The following is a 26,150-nucleotide window of genomic DNA, read 5'->3' as shown; positions in this document are numbered from 1 at the left end:
CGCTGGACACTTTCGATTTACTCTGTCCTCCTGGATTATTCAATCAATCATTTTAACCCCCAACAACCGTACTTTGGACTCCATTAACTTCGTGTAAGGACATAACAAGCCTATAACAAACGCTATTTTAACTTAAACAGCCTATTTTGGGGGCTTGATTTCTATATGAGGAACTCAGCGTTATTGTAGTCTTGTCTTTCACGGGCGTTGCGGAATAAATGGATTTTGAGTTTCCAATTTGTAAACTGGGGCGTTTTGAAACTTTACCAATCTATTTTTATACATTCTAGCACAATTTTAGTTTTATCTTTTCACAGGAAACCGGAAAAGTGGGGTGGAACCTTATATTTGAGCGTAATTTCGAGGGCCCGGTTCATATCACTGGAGCTTTTGTTGTGGGCCACACGAGCACACAGTATGATCTTATCGAGGCAACACGCGTCCTCGGCTATTGAGGAACTGATAAAAAGATGGAATGCTTCAACACTGCTATTATCTCAATTTCTCTGCTAAAACGAGATAAAACAAGCCAGAGCCCTTCTCCTTTAAAAGCTTCAGACCCAAATCGACCGCACGTTAGACCTCCCCTTTCCCCCCTTGTACGGAGAGCAGCTATTGTAACGGCAAAGTGCCGCTATCATCGATTTTGTCTAAAATTGCCGCTTCGCACTCAATCAAAGAGACGCATGCAATAAGCGTAAAGGAATCCGCTAGTCTTTTTTTTTTATCTCTGAGAGTATTTTGTTTCTTAATTTCCCGTTCCACGTGCGACTAAATTCTTAGAGACAAAGCGCGTTTAACATGCGACATGAGCAAGACTTTAAAAAACACACACTAATTATTTTCTCAGTACACAAAATAAGAATAACGATGTAGAAGAAGAAATTCACGGTTAGAAAACAACAGGATTTAGGCCTTAACTACATCCGCAGTGAAAGTGGGTGAATTTTGGCGATGTGTTTGTTTAAGAATGTGAGTATGTACTGTAGTGGGGTATATTAAGTGGTCTTAACCAGTCGGAAAATGATTTACACAGAAATGATTTGCACAAAGCTTTATGCTTTCTCGATTTACTTGTTGATAGTTTGTTTTGCAAGCTTTCCCTAAAATCGAAAGTTCATGGATGAATTTGAAGAAAGTAACCTTATGTATTTTAGTGCTTCGTGACCTAAGAACCATGAAATACGAATGCGCGTATTTGCTTGAATTTTTTATTCGTACAGAAAAATGAAATCATCCTACTAATCTACAGTGAAAGAATTCAAGCACTATTTTGCTATATTTTTCTGTGACCTTTATTGCGAGACCCCGGTATGACTTCAGTTGATAGGTAAAAAATACTAAGTTGGCGACAAAATTCACAAATCTTCTTTTCCTAATTCCTTATATCCGATAGCGGCCTAGACTACAAATCACAGACGGACCTTTCCTTTGTTCGCGGTTAATCCTACATCCAGGCCCAGATCTTCTGCTTAAAACATCGACCTTCTGCGAGCCATGTACAAAAGTTTTATATTGATGAACAGAAGAGAGAAAGAAACTTTTGGATGGCCTCTTTTGGATTTGTAAGAACACTTCTCTATCTATTTCTCCATAAAATAGCGAAATTGATATTACTATATTGCTTAAATTTATTTACTAAATGAACTATAATTTTTTTACTTTTGACTAATGTGTTTGCAAAACTTGGAGACAATTTATTAAGATATGGCGTTTCTTTATCAGCGTTATGGTTGTTTTATCAAACAAAAACACGTTCTTTCTAGTCCTCTCGAAATGTTTTCGTTCAGCTTGAAATTCTTTTTATTTGCTTATTCCGCTCTCAGGCTACAAGAGGCTAAATGGCTTTTACCTGACAAAGAATTTGTGAACAATAGAGACGAAGCCTTTGAACGAAAGTAAAAGGAAAGCAAATAAACTTTCACCCGCGCGCTGGCTTCGCGCATGTTCGCACGCTTTGTGGTAAGCCTTACACTTTTTATCTAATTTTTGGAGGACTTTCAACAGACTTATCTCTGTTTTCCAATTCCGGATGTTGCATAAAGTCGCGTGTATTTATAACGATACCTTTTCTATAATCTACCTTTTCAAGTAAAGGAAATGCTTTCAACATACAGAACTCAAGTTATTTATAAACTACTGCAGCGCTGAAAGGAAAGCATCCTTTATATTGTCATTTGCTTTGTTGATGGTCCATGCATTAGAAACGCAAAGCGAGTGGTAGCTTGAAGTTTGTATTTTAAGGCCAGACTGTCTGTACCGACTGTAAAATACTATTTTCCTACTTCTGTTTCAGGATTCGAGCTAGTGGAGCGATTTGGAGATCGCTAAACAGGTTCTAATCCCCTTGATAAAGTTACCAATCAACTCCATTTTTTATAATAACCAGACATCGTAACATCATGTTACGTAGAAGTTCTACCTTAATAATGCACAAAAATTGTTACACTTAACTAATAATAATTTTATTTGTAGCCTTTTCATCAATTTCTTCTCTTCTCTCTCACTCTTCATGGAAGACATTATTTTCACGGAATAGAGTTGTAATGACAAGGCATTGTATTTCTCCCGTGAACTGTCACGTTTTTTAATATTGTGCAATTCCCCACCCATGATTGTGTACCTCACATGAGATAGTAGATTTTCAACACTTGTGTGATTCTTGTTTTTCCACCTAGAGCTCCCGGGGAGTGAACGCGTAGCTTGATCCAAATTTAGTCTTGAATAAACTTTATCAAGAACTACCTTGCAGTTCGCACTTGAAAAAGTTAACTTGGCTGTCATTTCCACACGTTACTTCTCATCACTAGATGCTTGAGATCTCGCTATGCCCACGCAAAGATTTTACGCTGAAAGCTCACAAACATTCCTGAAACCCTAAATGCTATAAAGTAGATTCCTTGATTCTTTGCCGTCTATCGAAGTCTACCAAATATAGTTTAGTCAGAGAAAGGTGGAAATACTCTAAAACCTTACATAGCGGGATGACATTATTGTCCTTTTGAAGGTTCTCAATTTTCCCTGCATCCTTCTATCGTTGCAAACGTCTAGAGATAGGAACTAAAGTTCTTATTCGTTAACAAACAAGTCCGCAGAGCCAAAATGGACGATCGCTTCTCGTCTCTTTAGAATGGCCTTGAGAAAGTGTGTTTTTAAAGCAAACAAGAAAAGAAGGAACATAACAAACAGCGAGACGATACTCGGCTAACCTTTTAAATGTATATAGAACACTAGGTTTTGTTGACGAAAATAACAAATTTGCAGGTTGTTTTGCGAGACGTAAATTGCCGTACATCAAACAAATTCTAACTTGTTAGTTGTGTTGTTTTATTAAAGCAAATAAACGAAAGTTTCGGAATAGCAAACTACGGCACTTTATTAGTTTCAATAGCATAAATACTAATTGAGATATGAAACTGATGTTATTTAGTTTTTGCATGGTCTCTTGTGATGAAACTTTAGTTGAACATGGTTGATACCTCAGCGGAAATGAGAAATTCATAACTTCCTAACTTTTCCGGTACAAATGACTGGTAAATTACCCATCACAGCCGAGGAAAGGGTGTTTTCAGAGTATGAGATATTGTAAAAATGTAACCACGTTTGTTAACTAGTTGTACGAGCAATTTCAAGGGATTTCATTTCATTTTTCATTAACTGTTTCGTGGTTTGCAACCAGAAGAATAACATATTAACAACAGGTAAGAAGAAATTGATCAAGAGCAATTACTGATCTAATTAATGTAATACGATTACCACGACAGCAAAGTTAATTACTTTTGCGCCATACCCACGCAGGAAAATCTCCAAAAAAAAACTTAAAACAGTTCCTTGACGCATTTCTGCTAGTATCGGATGAGGCTATATATTAATACTGTCATTACTCGGGGCTTTAAGGTAAAATGTCGGCATTTTGAGAGCGTTTATATGACAGATTGCCGATGTTTTGGCGGGGGTTGAACGGATGCAACATCCATTAAATTGCATACAGCGCTCGCTCGTTGGCGATAAGACAATTTGGGTGGGCTGTTTCCATCTCTGTATTGTGCCCTCTGTTTCTCAGCGTTGGGCCAGGGGGTTTCTGACAAGATGTGTGAAATACCGAGTGTTTAGGCAGTGTGTGTATTATTTGTATTAAGTTGTTTGGTTTCTGATTGTCTAGGGTGTACGGAATGCGTTTAGCACGCGGGGAAATAGGTTCAAAAGGTTAATGGCTCAGCGTTCGGTTGAGTCAAACCCTCCCGCCGAGCAGTACGCGCATTACTGACGCGAACATCAACACTTGAACGAGCCGAAAGCGTTAGAAAGTCGTCAATTAGCGGTGCTAGCTAGAAGCTCTAGCACCTCGGTATGTATCAATTCAACACTGGAAAAAAGCTCGTGTTACTTAATTAGAATTTTGATTGTGTTTCAACTGATGAATCATATGTATCTCAGATGATTAATTTGTTTTGAAAACTGGGGTTTACCTAGGACGGGCTAACTGATTATTTTTGTTGCGTTTTCTTGCTATACTGCACACGTGCAGATTGTCATTTCATTGTACCTTTTGCGAGGACAAAAACACCAATAAAGACAAATCTGTGGGAGTCTTTCTGTAGATAAGGCTCAAGAGCACACAAAAGATACGAATGACACATTGCTTTTGACAAACCCAAATTTAGAAACCCTTCCCTAAAAACTTAAAAGACCTCATGCAACCATTTGCACACTTTCACAGGTGTCAATTGTGTAACAATTTCTCTCTCAATGCAAACAATGTCGGAGACTCTTTCTAGCATTGTTATTTGCAGGTGTTTATTGTATTAACGGAATCACGAACGCGAAGGAACAAAACAAAAGCTCTTTACTTGTTTTTTGTGGAGTTCCCTCTCGAGGTCAAAGGTCAGTTAAGAGAGGACTCAACCTTTCCGACGCTTTCAAATCCTTTGTTGCTCAAAGAACGATCTCCAACAATACAAACAGCGGCACAAGGGTTTAATGCGGATTACAGAGCTTACGTTAACATCGATTCTTTAAGGTTATTCCTGTTTGATAAAATCAATAGCTTCTTTTCTAATCCCCATTCAAAGACTACAAACAGCGATACAAAAATCGAGATAGTCCGCCTGATAAGCTATATTGGGGGTGAGGGTCACGTGATCAGCGACGTCATCCGGGGTGTTTCGAGAAACAAAGTGATGGATCTTGCTTCGTTTTGAGCGTTTTGAACCTTGAGCGACAAATAATCTCTAAAAGCGTTGAAATAACTTAAACCCTTTCATCGAGTTGGACATTATTCTTGTGATAACAGGTCCATAGACCATCTTTGACAGAAGTTTACTCAGCTTATAATGTGACCTGGCAAAACACTTATGCTAAGGCCACCCAAGGAATTGCAAAAAGATAATAACAATTTCCTTGACGAAAAGTTCAGTAACGAGGTCTTTATCTCACGGAAGCATTTGTGAATATCGAACTGTTGAAGGGAATTTGTTGTCGTTGAATGTGTGATGAACTTATGAACAGAGTATATATCGGAAATTTTTGATTGAAAGTGATTAGTGTAAATCCTTGATTTATGTAGGCATTCGGACCCGGCTATTAGGGTCATAGTTTTTCTCAGGCTACAGCCTTGAAGTTTTTTTTTTTTTTTACTTCCGCCCACAATAAGCAATCATACCATCCTGTATCGCTCTATAAAAGATTTCTGCAGGTCGTATACGCATATATCTAAATAATTATCCAAGAAAATCCCCCTTTACTTCAAGTTAGTAAATAAGAAAAGTTAGATATCTTTAAGATAAAACTAAAAGAGAGAGAGAAATACAAATTAAATCAGAAAATTGAGATTATTCATTAGAGGAAAAAAAATTACTTCCCCAATCTCTTACATCAGATCTTTCTTTAAAACTTTCTTTAGACTAAATCTATTTCGCATAAAATACTTCGACTTATAACAGTTCTTACCATTGTTGATTGGGTGTCTAGTGTTCTCTTCGGGAAAGAGGATGTCCAATACATATAAGTCTAGAGGCCCCAGCGAGGGACGCCGTACCGTAGAGCTCAATGTATCGTGTCTGCGTTCAAGGAAAGCCCTCTTCTATATTTTCAATATAAACTGTGTGGCTTCTCTCTTGGGTGTCTTAGAAGACAAATATTATTGAGGGATAGAATTTACGCAACTTATAATTACCAAAGCAAGCTAACTTAGTTTTAATGCCCACAAATAATGTGTCAAAGAACAACACAAGCCCTTGTACTCAAAACATGCAAGATTTATTCAGTTGGATATCGTAAAGCAAGGTGCACGTTGAGTTTATATAGTCGCTGAACAGGCAACTCAGTTACAGACGTCTCTTGTGCACCAATAACAAACTATTACAGGTTAGTTTGACCAAGAAATGTTACCAGTATTTCTGGGAGTTACCTTTTCACCAGTGAAACCTCTACAAATATATAATCCTTGTGAAAAAAGAGCTGCCTACCAACAGTCATTTAGTCACGCGTATATTAAAAGTTTCCCTTGCCAAGATTTCTGATTACAAACACAATCATGAACACCTTAAGGCTAAATTTTTATCTGAGGAATTTCAAGTCCAACACCGCATACGCAAGGTACTTGAAATGATGACATCACTGTGACGTCACTGCATGATCTTGCAAAACACAGTTGCCAAAGCACTTGATCTTTGTGCTAACCTTAGAGCGAAAGCGAAGAAGAGCTGGATTTGATTGACAGGTACCATCCTCTGAGGCATCTCTTATCTCTGGTGCTCAAACGGAGCTCGGGGCTCCTGTGCTGTGTAATTAACGTATGCGACTGGGTACTAAAATTTGATTCGCCACAGGAAGCCCAAATATTGGGGGACTTATTATAGCTAAAGATAACAGGATGCTTTCTGTCTGAGATAACGCTTGGTGAGAAAAAACGCAGGACTCGAAGCTTGCTCAGCGAGGCTGTTGTTTTGATTATACCTTATTAAAAAGCGCTTCAAATAGTTCTAAACATCGATGTCGGGTTTTATTGGGCTATAAGTACAGGTTCATGAGAAAAAAGAGTGGGCAAGAGAAAGGGCCCCCGAATGGTCCCCCGAAATTTCGATGTGCTCGCAGTTTTCGGCTAATGCTCGCCGTGCTCGCATTATATTTTTTGTTGTGCTCGAATGCTCACAATCCACAAATAATAATAGTAATAATAATAATAATAATAATAATAATAATAATAATAATAATAATAATAATAATAATAATAATAATAAAAATGCTCGGTCTCGCATAAAAAAGTGCTTGCCCCCCTCCCAAAAAAAAAAATGCACCTTAAAGACAATTCGGGGGCCCTTAGAGAGAGAATAGAGAAAGAAAGCCTTCTATGACAAATATGAATAGTTTTAAATTGAATTAAAATTCCATAGATATAAAACTGTAAGTATACAATTTTCGGAGCCGGGTTTAATCAATTTTAAGGAATAGCACTTTGGGTATGGCCAATAGCAATTCTTAACCCTAAGTGATAGCGAATTGGGTGTTTTTGAAGGAATTTATAACCCTAAGAGATAGCAGAATTGGAAAAACCGTTAAACATCTAAGGAATAGCAGTAGGTCGAATTTCATACCCTAAGAGATAGCAGAATCGGAAAAATCCTTTAACATCCCCTAAGAAATAGCAGTTGGCCAAAATTTTGAATCCTAAAAGATAGGACGATTACCCCCCTTACTTTTCCTGAGAGTCCCCCCGGCTTTATCGTTTTTTTGATTTTGTTGCTTGAGCTCACGCTGAATTGTGAGTCAGCTCTTATCAGCACGGCAGTTATTGTTTTCAACATCATGGCCATTCACGAGGTCAATGATTCACACAGCACAAATATGAAGGCCCGATTCTAATCTAAGTGATACATGTCACAAAAAACATCTGTGAGATAAGTCTAAGGAGTCTTGCTAAAGCACTCAGGAATCAGGAGGTTGTATATACACCGCACAAGTACATGTCTCTATTAGTTTTGACAATGGTGTACTTATTTTATGGATGTGTATGATATGAGGAAAGTAGATGAGGTTCTTAAATTTGAGACTAGCGAAAAAAAGAATTGTTAAGAAAAACTTGTTCGCTTGGTCAATTTTTTTTCTCAGTAATTTTGAAAAGCCCTTAGACTGTTAGACCCAGGGACTCGTTTCTCAAAACACCCGAGAATTCTCGGGCCCGAAAGCGATGTATTCCTAAAATTTGAAATGCTGGCTAATTTCTATAAAACTTATGGTATCTAAATGTGTTGGAATATCGTCAAACATCGTATTTTACCACAAAGATTTATGCAAAGGATGATTCTCTTTATAGATTTATAGATTTTGATCTTTCCCGAACTTCTCGGGCCCGAAATTCACATGGCTTAAATATTAAGAAAGTTCTCGGGAACCCGCAGTCACCCGAGACTTTTCGGGTAACTTTCTGGCTTCAGCAAAACTTCGAAAATAGCCCTATTGAGCGTAATCATTTGAAATATGAACCAAGAGGAAGTTCAAACTGTTCTAAAACATGAAAGCGGTTGTCAAAAAGGAAAACATGCGAAGTTTTGGGCAAAAATGCAAGATAAAGTTTTCGGGCCCGAGAATTCTCGGGTGTTTTGAGAAACGGGCGCCAGGTCCCCAACAGAATGGCCGAGTGGGTATGAAGGTCACCTGGTCACCTAAATATTGATATAAAGACTCCCCAGTACTTCTAAATATGGACAGATGCGATTGTGTGTTGTGTGTGGGGGTGGGTGGGGGGGAGGGAGAGGCGTGCCCTCGATTTAACTCTTTCATTATTTCACCTTCATCTCTAAGTTTTCTTTTATGTACTGATTTTAGCGATTTTTTTAGGGAAATAACAAAATTCAGATATGGCTATAAAGGTCTTAGTTTAGAATAACACAAAATAAATAGACGCGGGCATAAGATAAGTACCTAAAACGTCGATGAGTATAGTTACTAGCAGGTGTAAATACGTCTTACGAAAACGAGCTATTCAAGTTTGTACAGAGTTCCATGTCAATTTACTTCAACCACTGCCTCTGTCACCTAAAAAGAAACACAGTATTCAAAAACATTCAAGACAAGACTTTCCCTCAACTGAAATCCATGGAATATCGCATTCAATTTGTTTGTAATGATAACAATAAATATTAAAGTGGAATTTCGAGATCGAACTCGACGCAGAAATTAATTAGAAATAGTCATATAGAAGCAAGTTCTTAAATTGAATTAAATTTAATTATTAGAAATTACTAAAGAATGTCCCTAGGCAAAGCGATTTCGAGTTAGCATAGAGTCCGAGATATCTGAGCCCGGCTAGGTGTTATGTTTTAATGTACGTTGTTTATCATGCGTTCAACAATTTCGTCTTCACAAATCACACAACTTCACCTTTATTTTGTCCGAGTATTCCCCGGTGCAAACACGCCTGTGTTCCTCTTCCCAGTGACGCCGCTGACACAACGAACTGCAGTAACGTACTCCCAAGCAGCCGCCGCAGAGATACAACCTCTCGGGCCCATTCTCCTCCCAGCCGCAACCTCCACAGGACTCCCTGAAGTGAGCCGCATCAAGTATCGTAGTTTCCGGTAACAGCTGTATGTCACCGTATTCCTGAATGATCTTCATCTTGAAAGCGAGAACCAGTCTCCTGTACGTGGCGTAGTGTAGAAATTGCAAGCGCTCGCACTGGAAAGACTGGCATAGTTCTTCGATTGAGTCCCAAACCTCTTCGTTCGCGAGGCGAATAAACTCATGCAAAGCATCACCTTCGTCATCCATGTAGAACACACTATTTAGCGTGAGTATCCCCTCGCCATCGCCACACCCACTTGGCTTGTACACTAGGTGTGATTCCTTGGCACGGGAGGCCGTTGGTAAATTGGACAAAAAGTTAAACTGGAAGGTACTCAGGCTATGACATGCGCAGCGATGGTCTTGGCACGCGAGAAAAGGTGCAGAGGAGCCTTTGATGCTCATGCTCTTCTCTTTGCAGCGAACTCGGACTATCATCGCCATAGTTTTCCTGAACGTGTCTTGTACTAAATCAGTGACCACCTCTCTTTTAAACGACAAGAGCTTTTCCTTGTCTGTTGAAGACAGGAATTTCCACTTCTGTCTGATGCTGTTGGCGATACGTGAGCACAGGGCGATGTTAAAAGCCCACTCTGGCTTGGCGTCGAATCCTTCGATGGGCCCTGTAAGCTGAACGCAGAGATAAACGTGTCAATTATGATTACGAACGACAAGTTAGTATAATGCTAAACGATGCTATACGATTGTTACATTTTTACGAATGTTGCATATTAACAAAGATAGGCTAGGTGGACGCTCAGTGCCGTAGGGGGAGGGGAGGGGTGCATGTGACGCACCCCCCAATATTTCACAAAAATTACAAGGAATTAGCATAAATGTTTTAATGTTTCTTTAATTTGCACCTTTCTCCCCCCCCCCCCCCCAATCTTACGAGGCCCTGACAGAGCAAAAAAAAATGGCATGACATTTTCCAATTCTCAATATATAAGCTCAAGATTCCGCATACAAGGAGTTCCTCTGACCAAAAGCTTGAATCCAAATGTTATAGAAATTTAAAGATATGAAATTTAGATATAAGTGAGCAAAGTTGGCTTAATTTCTTATCAGAGCCCGACTTCTCCCTAAAAACGAGGAGAATTCATACTTTAAACACTTGAAAATTGCACTTCAAGCCTCATATCTCGAAGACGAATCCATTAGAAAAAAACACTTTTTGATATGTTGGTTTACACAACATAAGAAACCTCTCTGCAAAAATTCAAGCTAGTTAACCAGAAGTTAACCAGAGCTTATTTTTGGAAAACTTGCCATTTTTTTGCTCTGTCGGGCCCTCTACGGCTCTGCCGCTGTATGTTTTTATATGGAAGCCATCTCCCCCTCCCCCTCTCCCCCGCCCTTCGAGAAACCTTTGATCCGCTCCTAGTGAATGAAAAAGCTAAAGTGGTGTTGGTGTTCTCGGAAATTGCATTTTTAATCAGTTTTCACTAAAAAAAAAAACATCTAAAAGTATGTTCCAGTGAAAAGGTTAACTGCCTTACCATAGGTTCCCCAAGAGCAAGACAATTGTCATAACTCGCCGCAAACAGGTTGGCAATGTTCTCTAAGTCTGACTCTGGGACTGTTGTAGCGCAATGTTGTTGTAAGGCCTTGAATACCACATCCTTCACAGGTAGGAGTTTTTGAAGCGGGGAACAGAGTCTCTGCTTCATCGACCTCAGCAAAAAATCAACCAGTTCGCGCACGACCGCTCCGTTAGGCTTAAAGAACCAGTAGAGAGAATTAAGTGCATGCGCAAAGAAGCAATTCAATGCGTCTAGAAGTACGTATTCTAAAGGGAGCATCACTTCATCCGAGAGCTTCTCTCTGTTGTAATTGTAGATTAAATTTCCGAGAATAGCTTGCGTTAATTCGTTGCCGAGTTTAAAATTCCCGGAATCATCACAGCAGGTGAGTAGATTGTTCCTCCCGGAAATTTCTGCGGGTGTGTTACAAAGGTTGCAAGTTTTCCTGGAAGATGTTAGTTTTAAAGGAACTCTCGTTTGCCCGAAACATGTGCCGAACTCGTCGCATTTCAGATGCGTCTTGTCCACGAAGAGACCAAGAAGAGGGTTCTCTGGCGTCAAGTGTTTCCCGTTGCGGTGAGCTTCAAAGATTCCACAATGCGCCACAACAAACGTCGCTGCAATCTTGTCATTCCCTCCTCTGTAGATAAACCAGTAAACCATATGCCTCGCAATTCCCGCAAATCGCACATAATTCTCACGAACGCTGAGCCTTTGCGCTACCTCAACTCGCCACTTCTGTCCCGAATCCTCCTTTTCTTTGTTTTTGCTTTTCTTCTCTTGCACAATTTCCCGCTTGATTTTATCTGGTTGTGGACATTCCATATGCGTAAGCTCAGAGAATTCAATCCACCAAGACGAGAACTCAGGTCTTCTTGAATCAAGTCGAGCAAATTTCGGCCCCTTTAACGTTTCTCCGAGTTGTGATTTTAAGAATTCTTCCTCCGTTTCGGTGGAAGCGAAGTTGCCAGCGTTTTTAAAAATCTCTATAACTTCTTGAAGGTCTTCGTTAAAGGGGCCTGAATTCGTCTGCTTCGTAAAGCATTGAGTCATGAAGAGTTTGGCGACATCTTTCGCTGGAACTCTTGCGAGAGGCACTCTCTTGCTTGCCAACTTTATATAGCTCTGAATGTAGGTCTTCAACTGGGTTTCATTGATGTCTTTTTGCAAGAAAGCGTCAATGACCTTACCGCCGACAAAGCAGAGTGCTCCGGCGAACTCGTAGATTGTTCGTACTCCTCTTTGCACTCCTTTTCTTAGCTGAAAAATTCCAAAAACAGAAAAAATCCCTCTGCCATCTACAGAGGTGACAAATGCTAATCCATGCGGACTTCTCGACAAAGATTTTGGGGAGACTTCCAAAAAGTTTTTATCCATGTTTGTTTCGCGTTTAGTGATTCTTAAAGTAAAAGAATCCTGTTGTTGCATCACGTGATCTAAGTACACAACGCGCGCGCGATGAAACGTTATGGCACGCGCAAACATTTTGTTTTGCCAGTCTTGCCGGTTTGCCATCCATTACATCTGGACGATATATTTAATCACAAACCATCATGTCTATGTCAGGCATCAAGATCGATGACGAGAGTCTTCACCTCTATCAGACCATGCAAGGCAAAGAGAAATCTCACAAATTTGCAACCTTCAAAATATCCGACGATGGAAAGATGGTGGTAATTGACCAAACATTGAAGAGGGTTGAAACAAACACGAGAGAGGAGGATCACGTAATTTTTGACCAGATGCTGGAAAAGCTGTGTGATAGTGAGCCACGGTACATCCTCTATGACCTGAATTTCCCCCGCAAGGATGGGCGAGCATTCCATTACCTTGTGTACATATTTTGGTGTTCTGACAACGCACCAATCAAGAAGAAAATGGTATCAGCTGCAACAAACGAGCTCCTCAAAAGAAAATTTGGTGTGAAAAAGGATTTCCAGATAAATGATCGTGCCGACCTAAACTATGACGATATTGCTGATAAGGCTGAACAGAGCTCGAAGTAGACATTTATAGAACCATAAGGACAGAGTTGTTATGAAAGCCTGATTTTTTTCTAGATTTTTTATTCCTTTTATATCACCCTTGTTGAAATGTCTTTTATGGGATGCAGAAAAGCTGTAAAAAAAGACAGGTTTTTTTTGTAGTTGCTTTATTAACTTATTAATAAATGATAAGATTATAAAAGAAAAAGAAGCGGTCATCATCCTAGGAAACGCGCGCGCGGTCACGCCTTTTTGGCTCCCTGTTTTTCGGCATTTTTGTACATAACACACGCAATTTTATCGCATTTTTAAGCATTTTTAAGCCGCATAACAGTTAACGGTACACAACTTGCAATTTAAGTGGTCTTTACTGGTCGATTTCAAAGGATTTTGGTAGTTTCTCAACAGTTTCGGAGATTTTGGATTGGTTACCAGTAATTCAACGTCAGCATCAGAGTCGACATCATCTCGTCGCTCTGAACTCGTCCTCCGAAACTCGTCGTCAACCAACGAACTTTGCACACGCGTTACACGCGCATAGAAGAAAGAACCTAACGGTCATCGCACGAGCATTTCAAGTACACATCTCCGCTCGTGCAGAACGAATATAGGACGCGCGCTATAGAAGCACAGCACGCGCAAAAGAAAGTGAAGAAATCATAACAAGCAGACGAGAGAAAAATTGCCCTAAACATAAGGAGAATGGAAAGCTACAACAACGTGTAAATCAAAACATCTTGAATTATAAGAAGCCATCTTTTATTTAACTTTTATCCTTGTAAAGAGGTGCTATGCTATTTGCTAAGGATACAGAATGCTCTCTTCCTAGACTTTCCTTTCTAGAGTACAAGGGCATTGCACTGCAGGTCAGCGGCACAGTGTTGGTCAATACTTATCCCAATAATCCCTAGTGGGAAATAGGGCTCTTGGGCATATGCTCCCGATCTATTAAAAGTATTTGACAAGTAGGAGTGTGGCTAATTTTCTTAATGTTCTTGTATACCACCGCCCAACCTCACACACAAAATACATGCAATGGGAGCGTGTGTTACTTTTGTTACTATGCGCACACTAGAACTCAGGGGGCGGACCTAGCTTTTCGCTATAAGGGGGGAGGGGTTGACTCAGTGACAATGGCGATGACAAAGGGGAGGGTGTAACTTTTTTTGTTACATATGGCTGTCTGGCAGCCCATGGGGGGGGGGGGTTAACCCCATAAACCCTTCCCCTAGATCCGCCTCTGGAATTGGTTTTAAGAAAGAGAGAATTCACTAAAACTTATAAGTGCTAAACGTTTGACATTTTATTGCATAAAACGTTATGAACGACAAACAAATACGAATAATAAACAAGCAAATATGGGAAAGCTCTGACATCACAACAGTATAGAAATAAAGACCGTTTGTTTTACAAGACATGGCATGGCTTGAATATTTTACAAAGATATTCTATCAATACATATTTCTAGCCAGGCATTTTTGTCGGATTGAAGACCATTCTATCAACCTCTATAAAATCTGAAAAAATAAGAAAAATAAGAAGACCGACTTTAGCACGGGATTCGCTAGCCTTAGATGCGACAATACCAACAGGCCAATCCCTGCATTTCAAAGTCCCCATCCAAATTTCAATTCATGAAAAACCGCTATCTTACCATACACCTTAGAACTCTGCAGATCGCTAAGACAGAGACATCTTCATTTACGTTCAGCCCACCCCACCCCACTCCCCCTTGCCGTATCTATTAATATCTAATATAGTTTAATAATATTTTTTTATTTATAGATGCGAAAATCCATGTCAATATGCTCTAATGCGATTTAAGTAATCGCATCAAGTTATAACAACACAGTAGACAAAAAAAAATATTTTTATGTATCGCCCTTGAAAAGTCCCTTACGCCGCCTATATTTTGTTTTAGACGATGCGATGAGACTAGACTTGGACTTTCCATGGGCAGCCTTAAACCCCCTTTCCCCCCCCCCCCCCCCCCCCTCCAACCAACACCAAAGCAAGTCCAGAGCCTATGGACCTGACGTTCAAGCTCACCAAAGATAGAAAACCTTGACTTTTCCAATACTTAACTGTAGAGTGTTATAATAGAAGCTCGCGTCGTCTAAAGAATCTTGTCAAACAACAACCTGAAAAATAATGTAATAGAATGTAATAGATGTTGTAATAAGATGATATGGGCGGCTATTTTCATCATCATCAACGCTTGGCAAACACTATAATAATCTATATTAAATACCAGGATTTCTAGAAGTTTTTTTTAGGTAGGATAAAGGGTCACCTGTTTCTAGTGCCATTCGCGATACCCTCGCTATGCCTTAGCCGCACACTAAGTTCTTTAGGAAAGTTAGCTAAGTAAGAACCACAAAAGAACCACAATTTTTTTGTGCAAACGTTATAAGAAGAGTGCTTTCGTAGTGCAGTAATGTCACTCAAAGCATTTCTCTGCCCCTCTGGCTGGCTAGTCAATTAAATAGCCCATTTTTCGCATCCTCATTGGTTTACCTCGTAGAACTATCACAGTTGCTACGCTAGCGCGCTTCACAAAGGGGGGAGGGGTTATGTGACGGCCTGGTTTTTCTCAGCTCTAGAGACTTGACCCCTGCCTATGTCTTGAGTAAAGAATACCCGTGAGTACCGTAGGTAACTGTTGAGATGGGCGGCGATAGGCGAGTAGCTATGTGTAAGTACAGGGGGGACTTGCACTCCCCCCCCCCTCGAAAACAAATTTTGTATTGTAGAATCCCAGAATATTATACTTTTATCATATGATATCTTTGTTTGCGCACCCCCCCCCCCCTTCTCGCCCCCTCTCCCCACACCCCTCGGTAACTCCTGACTGCGCGCATGCGTACACTGAAAAACAGATCGAGAAGGAGTACTCACATCTTGGTAGTCGATGTACTCAGGTCCATGTTCATAGGTAACCTTGACAACCTGTCCGTTATCCGTGTCATCTTTGATCAAGCTGATGACTGCTTTAGCGACTTCTTCGGGTCTGTTCATGGAAAGAAGAGAGGGTTATATAATGCTATTAAAGTGCCTTGCCCGTTATCCGGTCATAGTATTCTCTGTTGCTGTTCTGTTGTCGTATTCACGATTGCCTCGGGAGCTTGTCGGGTGCCAATCGTCAACAAGTCGGTACTATTCGTTGCTGTGTGTGTCGTACTCATGATTGCCTCGGGAGTTTGTCGGGTGCCAATCGTCAACAAGTCGGTACTATTCGTTGCTGTTTGTGTCGTACTCACGATTGCCTCGGGAGTTTGTCGTGTACCATTCGGCAAGAAATCGGTACTATTCGTTGCTGTTTGTGTCCTAGTCACGATTGCCTCGGGAGTTTGTCGGGTACCATTCGGCAACAAATCGGTACTATTCGTTGCTGCTGTGTCGTACCCACGATTGCCTCGGGAGTTTGTCGGATGCAAATCGTCAACAAGTCGGTGCTATTCGTTACTGCTGTGTCGTACTCACGATTGACTCGGGAGTTTGTCGGGTAACATTCGTTAACAAGTCGGTACTATTCGTTGCGGGTACCATTCGTTAACAAGTCGGTACTATTCGTTGCTACTGTGGTGTACTCACGATTGCCTCGGGAGATTGTCTCTCAGCTCCTTTTGTTTTTCGGATAAGTCCACCACCATAGCATCGAATATCTTTGTATCAGTGCTCCCAGGACACACGCAGTTCACTCTTATCCCCTTCTTTTGTAGAGCAGACTGTCGATAAACGAAAATGCGAGAATTAGCTCAACATCTACATTCAGATCTAGATCAGAAATAAAAGATATTATAAAAAACGTAAGGCAACATAGGGGAAGTCCAAAGACCACACGGAGGAGGAATGTAGAAAGAAAAAGGAGATATGGTGGCTAGGGTTCATGGAAAGAGGTGGAGCAGGGGCGAATAGAGAGAAATGGAAAATATCTGTAGAGGTCATACGTTCCATTAGGCACTTGGAGGACAGGGAACAGGTAAAAAAATAAACTTATTTACGGGGAATTTGAAATTTTCAACCACCATGTTTTTTTTTAGGAAAGGGGGTAACAATCTATATGTAAACGAAAGGTGGCAGCAAGGGTGGTTATAACTGGGCGAATTTCTACCACAATGAAGTTCAGTCTCGTCTTTGTTTATGTAGTACTTGGGAAAAGATTAGAGTTTGGTTTATTTTTTTTTTCAGGTAGGGGGGAGATTCAGTTTTTCTTCTTGGGTCGGAACTTTAATGTGTATAGCTAAATACCACCGTATGAACATGTTGATGTGGTCAGCAGTCTGCGTACCGGAGCTATACTTCGTGTAAATCCAACAACACCAAACTTGGAGGCACAATAGACCGGGCAGAAAGACGCGGGATGAAGGCCTGGAAATGAGTAAAATACATGTAAAAAATTCGTGGAAAATTCTCGGAACTATTTTAGCATGGAAATGGCATAATTTTACCTCCCGTAGATGAAGTATTGATAATGACTCCTCCCTCCGACATGTGCTCGATTCCAAGAAGCGTCCCGTGGACAACAGCTCCCTTGAGATAAAAAGAATTGTTGTATTTACTTTGACATTATGTAATCAGGAGCCGCTCAAAAGACCTCATAAGGCAAATCGAGAAAGGTGAGGGGTGAGGGGCATTTGACACATCAACAGACAGTAAAACATCTAAGCAACTAAACCATGATATCATATGAAATCTTCATCAATTAGAAATTGTCCACAATTCATAGATTCTCATAAATTTCCAGTACTTCATATACTTGGGAATCATTTTTTTAGTAAACACTTCTATAAAACGGACACGTTTAGCGTCTCGTCTCGAGGGTGTCCGTTATAAGAAGTCTCTATGTAAGTGCTGCTAAAGCTCTATGCTCATGTCCGTTATATCCAGGTTCTACTCTATGTGTTGCTAAAGCTCTATGCTCATGTCCGTTATATCCAGGTTCTACTGTAAGTGTTGCTAAAGCTCTATGCTCATGTTGTCCGTTATATCCAGGTTCTACTGTAAGGGCTGCTAAAGCTCTATGCTCATGTTGTCCGTTATATCCAGGTTCTACTGTAAGTGTTGCTAAAGCTCTATGCTCATGTTGTCCGTTATATCCAGGTTCTACTGTAAGTGTTGCTAAAGCTCTATGCTCATGTTGTCCGTTATATCCAGGTTCTACTGTAAGTACTGCTAAAGCTCTATGCTCATGTTGTCCGTTATATGGAGGTTCTACTGTAAGTGCTGCTAAAGCTCTATGCTCATGTTGTCCGTTATATCCAGGTTCTACTGTAAGTGTTGCTAAAGCTCTATGCTCATGTTGTCCGTTATATCCAGGTTCTACTGTAAGTGTTGCTAAAGCTCTATGCTCATGTTGTCCGTTATATTGAGGTTCTACTGTAAGTGTTGCTAAAGCTCTATGCTCATGTTGTCCGTTATATCCAGGTTCTACTGTAAGTGTTGCTAAAGCTCTATGCTCATGTTGTCCGTTATATTGAGGTTCTACTGTAAGTGTTGCTAAAGCTCTATGCTCATGTTGTCCGTTATATCCAGGTTCTACTGTAAGTGTTGCTAAAGCTCTATGCTCATGTCCGTTATATCCAGGTTCTACTGTAAGTGTTGCTAAAGCTCTATGCTCATGTTGTCCGTTATATGAAGGTTCTACTGTAAGTGTTTCTAAAGCTCTATGCTCATGTTGTCCGTTATATGGAGGTTCTACTTTAAGTGTTGCTAAAGCTCTTTGCTCATGTTGTCCGTTATATTGAGGTCCTACTGTAAGGGCTGCTAAAGCTCTATGCTCATGTTGTCCGTTATATCCAGGTTCTACTGTAAGTGTTGCTAAAGCTCTATGCTCATGTTGTCCGTTATATCCAGGTTCTACTGTAAGTGTTGCTAAAGCTCTATGCTCATGTTGTCCGTTATATCCAGGTTCTACTGTAAGTGTTGCTAAAGCTCTTTGCTCATGTTGTCCGCTATATCCAGGTTCTACTTTAAGTGTTTCTAAAGCTCTTTGCTCATGTTGTCCGTTATATCCAGGTTGTAAGTGTTGCTAAAGCTCTTTGCTCATGTTGTCCGTTATATTGAGGTTCTACTGTAAGTGTTGCTAAAGCTCTTTGCTCATGTTGTCCGTTATATGGAGGTTCTACTGTAAGTGTTGCTAAAGCTCTTTGCTCATGTTGTCCGTTATATTGAGGTTCTACTGTAAGTGTTTTTAAAGCTCTATGCTCATGTTGTCCGTTATATCCAGGTTCTACTGTAAGTGTTGCTAAAGCTCTATGCTCATGTTGTCCGTTATATCCAGGTTCTACTGTAAGTGTTGCTAAAGCTCTATGCTCATGTTGTCCGTTATATTGAGGTTCTACTGTAAGTGTTTTTAAAGCTCTATGCTCATGTTGTCCGTTATATCCAGGTTCTACTGTAAGTGTTGCTAAAGCTCTATGCTCATGTTGTCCGTTATATCCAGGTTCTACTGTAAATGTTGCTAAAGCTCTATGCTCATGTTGTCCGTTATATCCAGGTTCTACTGTAAGTGCTGCTAAAGCTCTATGCTCATGTTGTCCTTTATATCCAGGTTCTACTGTAAGTGTTTCTAAAGCTCTATCCTCATGTTGTCCGTTATATTGAGGTTCTACTGTAAGTGCTGCTAAAGCTCTATGCTCATGTTGTCCGTTATATCCAGGTTCTACTGTAAGTGTTGCTAAAGCTCTATGCTCATGTTGTCCGTTATATCCAGGTTCTACTGTAAGTGTTGCTAAAGCTCTATGCTCATGTTGTCCGTTATATTGAGGTTCTACTGTAAGTGTTTTTAAAGCTCTATGCTCATGTTGTCCGTTATATCCAGGTTCTACTGTAAGTGTTGCTAAAGCTCTATGCTCATGTTGTCCGTTATATCCAGGTTCTACTGTAAGTGTTGCTAAAGCTCTATGCTCATGTTGTCCGTTATATCCAGGTTCTACTGTAAGTGTTGCTAAAGCTCTATGCTCATGTTGTCCGTTATATTGAGGTTCTACTGTAAGTGTTGCTAAAGCTCTATGCTCATGTTGTCCGTTATATCCAGGTTCTACTGTAAGTGTTGCTAAAGCTCTATGCTCATGTTGTCCGTTATATTGAGGTTCTACTGTAAGTGTTTTTAAAGCTCTATGCTCATGTTGTCCGTTATATCCAGGTTCTACTGTAAGTGTTGCTAAAGCTCTATGCTCACGTCTGTTATAGTGATGTTCGTTATATCGAGGTTCTATTGAATTCAGCTATAAACACCTCTGTACTTGTCCTGTTCCGAGGGTGTTCTTTTTACAGAGGGTTTTTTTTAGATAGGGTCTTATACTAAGATCGACATAGTCGGTTCTACAAAGGAGTTCTTTTGTCTCTATTCTTCTCGTTTTTTGTGTCGAGGTGCGGATATTGTTCATTTGCCCAATCAAATTGCAGCTTGTAAGAGCTGCGTACTGACCCTTGTCGGGTGTAGGTAAAGTCTCACCAAGTTAACGTCCAGGGTCTTGCTCCATCGCTCCTCATCTAAAATCCCCGCGTTGTTGAATACGATATCCAGATGTCCGTGTGTGGATACAGTCTCCCAGAAGGCATCTGGAGATAACAGAGGAGGGGGGGGGGAGGGGGTTACTGTACATATCGCTTCCAAAAGCAGAAACTCCTCCGTAAAGACAACCGAATCGAAATTCACGAGCGAATGAAATCCGCATCCCGCATTTTCCATGAACCAACCTTTCAACTGGTCTTGATTTGACACGTCGCAGGAAATGAACGAGACGGACCCACTGCCATGTTTATTCTGTAGTAGACACGTGACGTCATTTCCGGCTTTCTTTTGCAGATCCACTAGCACGACCTAGGATGAGATGTACGCATGCGCACTCTGAATATATTGAATAGCAGGGCCGTCGCAGGCCACGAAATATTGGGGGCCACAATACAGAAACGTTAAGAAATATTGTGGGGGGAGGGGGGGACAGCAACGCTCTACTTACTGGTCATTTCCTTATGATTTTTCAAAATAGTGCCTCAGAACCCCACCCCCTGCTACGACCCTGAATAGCAACACATCTGAGATTTTGAGTATTTGTCGAAAAATGGTCAGCAAAACATGAGTGATAGATGTACTTTGGGAAAGGGATATGGCATTTAATCATGGTTGAGATGACAATACATTATGGGAGCATGTGGTTACATAATGCATCATGAAATGAGGTTGCAGTGCATTATGGGATGAGCTTGCAATGCATCATTGCATTAAGTGGCGATAATATTATGTCAAATCTGTAAAACATTCTAATTACTTGATCACTTGTTCTTACGGGGAAAAGATCAACATGCAGACAGCGTAGACGATGGTTGGATGACGAAGGGGGCCTGTCTTTGCCCATGCCACCCGGGGTGGGGGAGGGGGGCGGCACTCTGATAAAACCAGACGGGGTGATCTTCGGCAGAATCGATTTTAACCGCAAGGGATGCCACTTCTTTACCCCTAAGAGATGGAAGGATCGTAAAAAAAACGTCCCCCTTAGGAATAGCAATTGAATTTTATACCCTAAGAGATTACAGAATCGGAGAAAAAACGTTAAATATCTCCTTTGGAACAGCAGTTGGTCGAATTTTATACCCTAAGAGATGGCAAAATCGGAAAAATCATTTAACACCCCCTAAAGGATGGCGGTTGGTCTAAATTGCCTATACCCTAAAAGATGGGACTATAACCCCCGTCTACTGGAAAACCCCTACCCCCCCCCCCCCCCCCCCCCACCGAGCCATAACAGATCTGAATGGCGCTTGCAAAAACGACCAAAAACAACCATGAGGATGGTATTGTTACGGAAAGGTTTTGAACCATCGACTTGTCTAGAAAACCAGACAGGTTGCCGTTCGTGGATAAAGGGTCAGTTTTAAATAAGGGCTTGATAAGGATCTTAGCGATAACTCTCTGACTTTCTTGGAACTAGACCCTTGTTAGATTCTCACAGGTGCGGCCTCGCATAAGCCTATCGAAAACAGATAAAAGAACAAGGTCACATATGAATAACTAGGGTAGCTGATACTTACACATTTCTAAATGAGAGAGCGTCAAAAAAAGCTAGAAATAGTCCATTAAAAAAAAAACAAAGATCGTAGTCATACTATTTGACAGTTTTCCAACCGTTAAATGTCATTAATTCCTCGTGTATTTTACTTTTTAGATGTTTTGAGATGTAAGTGAACTTCGTAATGTTCATATTAAAACCACTGATGCTGACAATAATTTGACAATCGCCTCATCTTTGTCACACAAAACACAATTATTTCGTGATAATTGCTTATTATGCCCCATCTTATAAAACCTTTTCATAACTGAAGTCTCCCTGCAGAGACGTAAAACGTATCCTGCTATGCGTTTATCATACATACGACTTAAAGAAGAGTAAATAGCGATGAGTAATTTAGCTATTCCATCAACCTGAATGCTTTATTTACTCACCTTGGCTCCGAGTTCGAGCAATTTCTCACAGACACTTCTCCCGATACCTGAAGCGGCTCCTGTAACCAACGCAACACTCCCTTCTATCCTCATCCTTTAGACAATGACACTTATGAGAAGCTGACTGAGAAGACGTGAGGAGAAAGCGTTCGACTCTAACTCGAACTAAAGCGAGTTTATACAAACAAACTTCTTCTTGTCTTTTGTGACGAAACAATACCGTCAATAAAGGTTTAAGTATTACCCTCCATTTGCATAAAAAAGGATTAAATAAGGCAATGTCTACCAACAGTTTCCATAAAGAAAAGCTTTTCATACGATGGCCACCAAGGGATAAGGAAAGGCGAACTTATGTTTGCTATGAAGAGAGAAAACATATTAGACATTTTTGCTAAAAAAGGCAACGCTTAACAAACAAAAATTATGAGAAAGGTGTATCTAACCTCAGCGTGCAAACATCCATAAGCACAGCATCAATTATGCCCCAATAGACTTTATGGTGTCCTAGAGCACTCTCCTGATCTGAAAAAGCGAAACTGTTGTCAGCAACTTGCCGTCACAACATTGTTGGAAACTTCAAGGCATACCGAGCTGACAGCTCGACTGGTTGGGGGGGATTTTTTTCACAATTTTGTGCAAAAATACTCAGGAGTAAATGGGTTAAAAAAAAGATGAAGACAAGAATTGAAAAAAGAAAGATATTGGCCTGGGATCGGACCCGGCCTAAAGAACAAAACGGAAACCATACATACGGATTACCCAATCGGTATGGCAGCACAAGGCTTTTACGGAAGGCTGTAAAGAACCCGAAGGCCCCAAGCACCGATATTTCCGGCGAATATGCTGTACAACACTCTTGCAAGGTATTCCAACCCGCGCATTAATGGGGAGGACAATAACCAGGATCCCAGGCCTGTAATACGGTTACGCCACGCACAGCTCGCCGAGATATAGGATAAAAAAAATACAGGTCTTTTTGGGCGTCTTGGGTCCCTTGGGAGCTCGCTATGTCGCCGTGGCATCGTAACGAACGGGCGCATCGTCTTTTATTGTGTACACGACATCAAATTAGTGATGACGTTGTTTTGGGAACCATTGTTTTGATATCATTTAAAATGCATAAAATAAATAGAAATAAATAATGTGCAATTTTGCTATTCTCCTTAATATCCGTTAATATACCGCGTTAAATGTTTTCGAAATACAATCCGGTCCGGGACAAGAGGGTCCACAATTGGTTTTTCGAAATGCGGTATTTTTAGCGATCGAGATACGAGAATTCGAGTTGCGGGATTTACTTGACTTTTCTATAAAGATACGGGATTTTGAACCATTTAATATTGCCCGTTACTTAAGGATTATTTACACCTAGAATTGGGAGTTTGTGATAGATCCAATATCATTTTGCAAACGTGCTTCCCTCCTGGGGGGGGGGAGGGGGTACATTCTATAGGACGTTTATAGATTATAATCACAAAGAATGGGTTTGGAAACTTCTTTCCAATACAAATAGTCCTTTATTCAATATTGGCTCATTCAGTCAAAGCTGTATCTCACAAATTTATCAATTTTCTCGTAATACCCTTATAATAGAATTGTTCAGTTATATGCATTTTCTTCATTGGTCAGTAGTGGTACGCTTGAGTGCGGCCCCAGTCCTCGAGCAGATCTGTCTGGCAGTGTAGCAGAAGCCCTCAATCGAGCGGACTGGAACCTAGAAACACAAAGAAATTCAGGGGACGAATCAAATATTTTGATATGATGTAATAGGGCGATGTCATATGCAACAACTCACTATGAAGGGATTATGCGAGATATTATATATTTATGATAAAAGCTTTTACTCTTCGCTCGATTTTTTATCGATTCAATCATTCATTTCATTCATTAATTCAACTTTTCTTCTTTGTCCTTTATCTAATGAGACCCTAATCCATTCGTTCCGGCGTCCCTTCTTCCGTTCTTACTCGAGTTTTAAATTTGTTCGCGTTTTTGGTTAATGCCGGTATTTCTATTAGTGATTTCTCTACCTTATTTTTCGTAGGTTTACCCCCGCAAAGGACATAACTGACGGACAATACTTTGTTTTTAATCAATGGTATGGCATTAGTTCGTGCGCAAATCGAATAATACTAAAGCGCCGTCTTTTCGTTAATATTCTTAAATATTATGAATATTGTTCCTCTGACATTTAGTTCAATTAAAAGTCCATTTTGCATGAAAATATAATAACCATATAGCCTAAAGTCATTTCTCTTCTTTTTATAAAACATCTGTATACCTCAAACCCACAGAGCTGTACTTTTATATGAATGTTTGGCATAGTTGAAACAATGGAATCAATGGAATGCCGCCTCTAGACACTCCTTAACATGAACTCTTTCAAAACCCTTTTAAAGTTCAATACATTTTCTGTAAATTGTAACCTGTTTAATGTGGGCAGTCTTATAGCCGTCTGCTCACTTAAATGGAGTATTATTCTTGCTTTTCGAGGCTTGAAGCAAGATTAAAAACCGAGGGTAACCGATACGAAGGGTCGAAAGCACGTACTGTGAACCCCTAAATCACAGTAAAACACTCCTCATTTCAAGTCTTCTAAACTGGCGTTTGCCGTTCCGTTTTAAGCTTCTTAACGCAGCTGTTCTTATTCTCTAAGATTACAAAGACTGGCGCCACTTTGTGTCTTACCTCTCTGTTCAACTCTCGAAGCACAATGTTCCCAGCGCCGGCTGTGAATGCCTCGGTGTCTCGAACGAAGAGCGAAGAGGCAAGAACAAAAGCAGCAATGCAGAATATCACAGGGAACTTCATCTTGAGAGAGTTTCTTCAAAGCTCTTATCGCGAGGCGCAAGTGAGACTCCAGTTGTGTAGACCTCCGTCCGAGATTGCTCCTTATATACCGTGTAATGTGTCGCCCCTGACGTACGATGCATCATTATATGCACTTGTGGGGTGATTACGATGACAGCGCTGGGTTATTATACAGATAGTGTTGGTGATAAGGGCGCACATAAGAGGCACTTGGTCTTCATACACTAGGCTGATATAATAGCACGTATATAGCGTGCCTGTATGACACTCAGCATAGTGTAACATATACTATTTATTAGTATAGCTTATTCTCAGACTAACCCTTTTTGATGTACCCCTACACTCCTTGTCTGTGATAACGGAGGGTCCTTACGGAGAGGTGAATTCCCAGTTAATTACATTTTTTATTGCAAGTTATTAGCTCGGATTTAAAGCATTAACATGCTATTAACCTGATATTCAAGCAGCTTGAATGGAATACAATTAACGAGTGACCTTAAGTATGTGCGCTTGCTAGAACTTCTAGCATCCATCGAGCATTATCGATAACGGGGCTCGCACGATAATCCTAAGCTCCTAAGTCCGGTCTTCGCACATCTCCCATCCAGGCAACAAGAGTTCTCCTTCTAACAGACAACCTACAAACCTTGACATCCTGAATCATAGTACAATCCTTTCTTGACTCCATCGTACTTATTTTTTTGTACAGACTCATCCAAACTAAAGCTCCCGGCGGTTTTCGGTGATCGTGACTGTGGTTAACTAGTCTTACTTATTTACTTAATTTACTAATGTACTAAACACTTACTTAGCTCAACG

The 26,150-nt window shown here is 40.4% G+C and overlaps 3 protein-coding genes and 1 long non-coding RNA gene across 12 annotated transcripts; 1 reads left to right on the top strand and 3 right to left on the bottom strand.

Annotated features, from left to right (window-relative positions):
• Positions 1–8,794: 8,794 nt before the first annotated feature.
• LOC5505160 lies at positions 8,795–12,483 on the bottom strand. The gene is made up of 3 exons (XM_001625971.3): positions 11,064–12,483; positions 9,382–10,194; positions 8,795–9,036 (listed from the first exon to the last, which is right to left on the bottom strand). The coding sequence occupies exons 1-3, from the start codon at positions 12,462–12,464 to the stop codon at positions 9,007–9,009; spliced, it is 2,244 nt and encodes a 747-aa protein (XP_001626021.1). The 5' UTR covers positions 12,465–12,483; the 3' UTR covers positions 8,795–9,006.
• A 69-nt stretch (positions 12,484–12,552) lies between these two features.
• LOC5505177 (actin-depolymerizing factor 3) lies at positions 12,553–13,280 on the top strand. Its single transcript, XM_001625951.3, has one exon. The coding sequence runs from the start codon at positions 12,641–12,643 to the stop codon at positions 13,091–13,093; it is 453 nt and encodes a 150-aa protein (XP_001626001.2). The 5' UTR covers positions 12,553–12,640; the 3' UTR covers positions 13,094–13,280.
• A 1,073-nt stretch (positions 13,281–14,353) lies between these two features.
• On the bottom strand, positions 14,354–23,319 carry LOC116613012 (15-hydroxyprostaglandin dehydrogenase [NAD(+)]). 9 transcript variants are annotated; one of them, XM_048720781.1, is made up of 10 exons: positions 23,273–23,319; positions 22,521–23,042; positions 20,777–20,900; positions 20,505–20,638; positions 17,524–17,605; positions 17,364–17,443; positions 16,667–16,800; positions 15,971–16,082; positions 15,158–15,213; positions 14,354–14,589 (listed from the first exon to the last, which is right to left on the bottom strand). In XM_048720781.1, exons 2-9 carry the CDS (start codon positions 22,611–22,613, stop codon positions 15,202–15,204), a joined length of 771 nt encoding a protein of 256 aa, XP_048576738.1. In that variant the 5' UTR covers positions 22,614–23,042; positions 23,273–23,319; the 3' UTR covers positions 14,354–14,589; positions 15,158–15,201. The 9 variants fall into 9 exon arrangements, 8 of the variants coding, with proteins under 8 accessions (XP_048576738.1, XP_048576739.1, XP_048576740.1 ...); XM_048720782.1 differs by having other exon boundaries at positions 23,280–23,314; XM_048720783.1 differs by lacking the exon at positions 23,273–23,319 and having other exon boundaries at positions 22,521–22,878; positions 22,964–23,041.
• A 698-nt stretch (positions 23,320–24,017) lies between these two features.
• On the bottom strand, positions 24,018–25,654 carry LOC116613015. Its single transcript, XR_004294055.2, has 2 exons — positions 25,209–25,654; positions 24,018–24,234 (listed from the first exon to the last, which is right to left on the bottom strand). It is a non-coding gene; the product is annotated as an uncharacterized LOC116613015 (long non-coding RNA).
• Between the last annotated feature and the right edge of the window lie 496 nt (positions 25,655–26,150).

The sequence above is a fragment of the Nematostella vectensis genome, chromosome 13 (assembly GCF_932526225.1).
Source record: "Nematostella vectensis chromosome 13, jaNemVect1.1, whole genome shotgun sequence".
In the NCBI taxonomy this organism is placed as follows: domain Eukaryota; kingdom Metazoa; phylum Cnidaria; class Anthozoa; order Actiniaria; family Edwardsiidae; genus Nematostella; species Nematostella vectensis.
Note: the sequence above shows the minus strand (reverse complement) of the source record. Positions and strands in the feature narration are given on the sequence as shown.

Excerpts from the sequence above, each read along its gene's own strand:
- LOC5505160 (XM_001625971.3), bottom strand. The coding sequence starts at position 12,464 with ATGGATAAAAACTTTTTGGAAGTCTCCCCAAAATCTTTGTCGAGAAGT. Across the intron at positions 10,195-11,063 it reads TTGCTCTTGGGGAACCTATG|CTTACAGGGCCCATCGAAGG; the intron begins GTAAGGCAGTTA and ends CTCTGCGTTCAG. Across the intron at positions 9,037-9,381 it reads AATACTCGGACAAAATAAAG|GTGACAGAGGCAGTGGTTGA; the intron begins GTGAAGTTGTGT and ends GTTTCTTTTTAG.
- LOC5505177 (XM_001625951.3), top strand. The coding sequence starts at position 12,641 with ATGTCTATGTCAGGCATCAAGATCGATGACGAGAGTCTTCACCTCTAT.
- LOC116613012 (XM_048720781.1), bottom strand. The coding sequence starts at position 22,613 with ATGAGGATAGAAGGGAGTGTTGCGTTGGTTACAGGAGCCGCTTCAGGT. Across the intron at positions 20,901-22,520 it reads TGCTCGAACTCGGAGCCAAG|GTCGTGCTAGTGGATCTGCA; the intron begins GTGAGTAAATAA and ends ATCTCATCCTAG. Across the intron at positions 20,639-20,776 it reads AAATCAAGACCAGTTGAAAG|ATGCCTTCTGGGAGACTGTA; the intron begins GTTGGTTCATGG and ends TGTTATCTCCAG.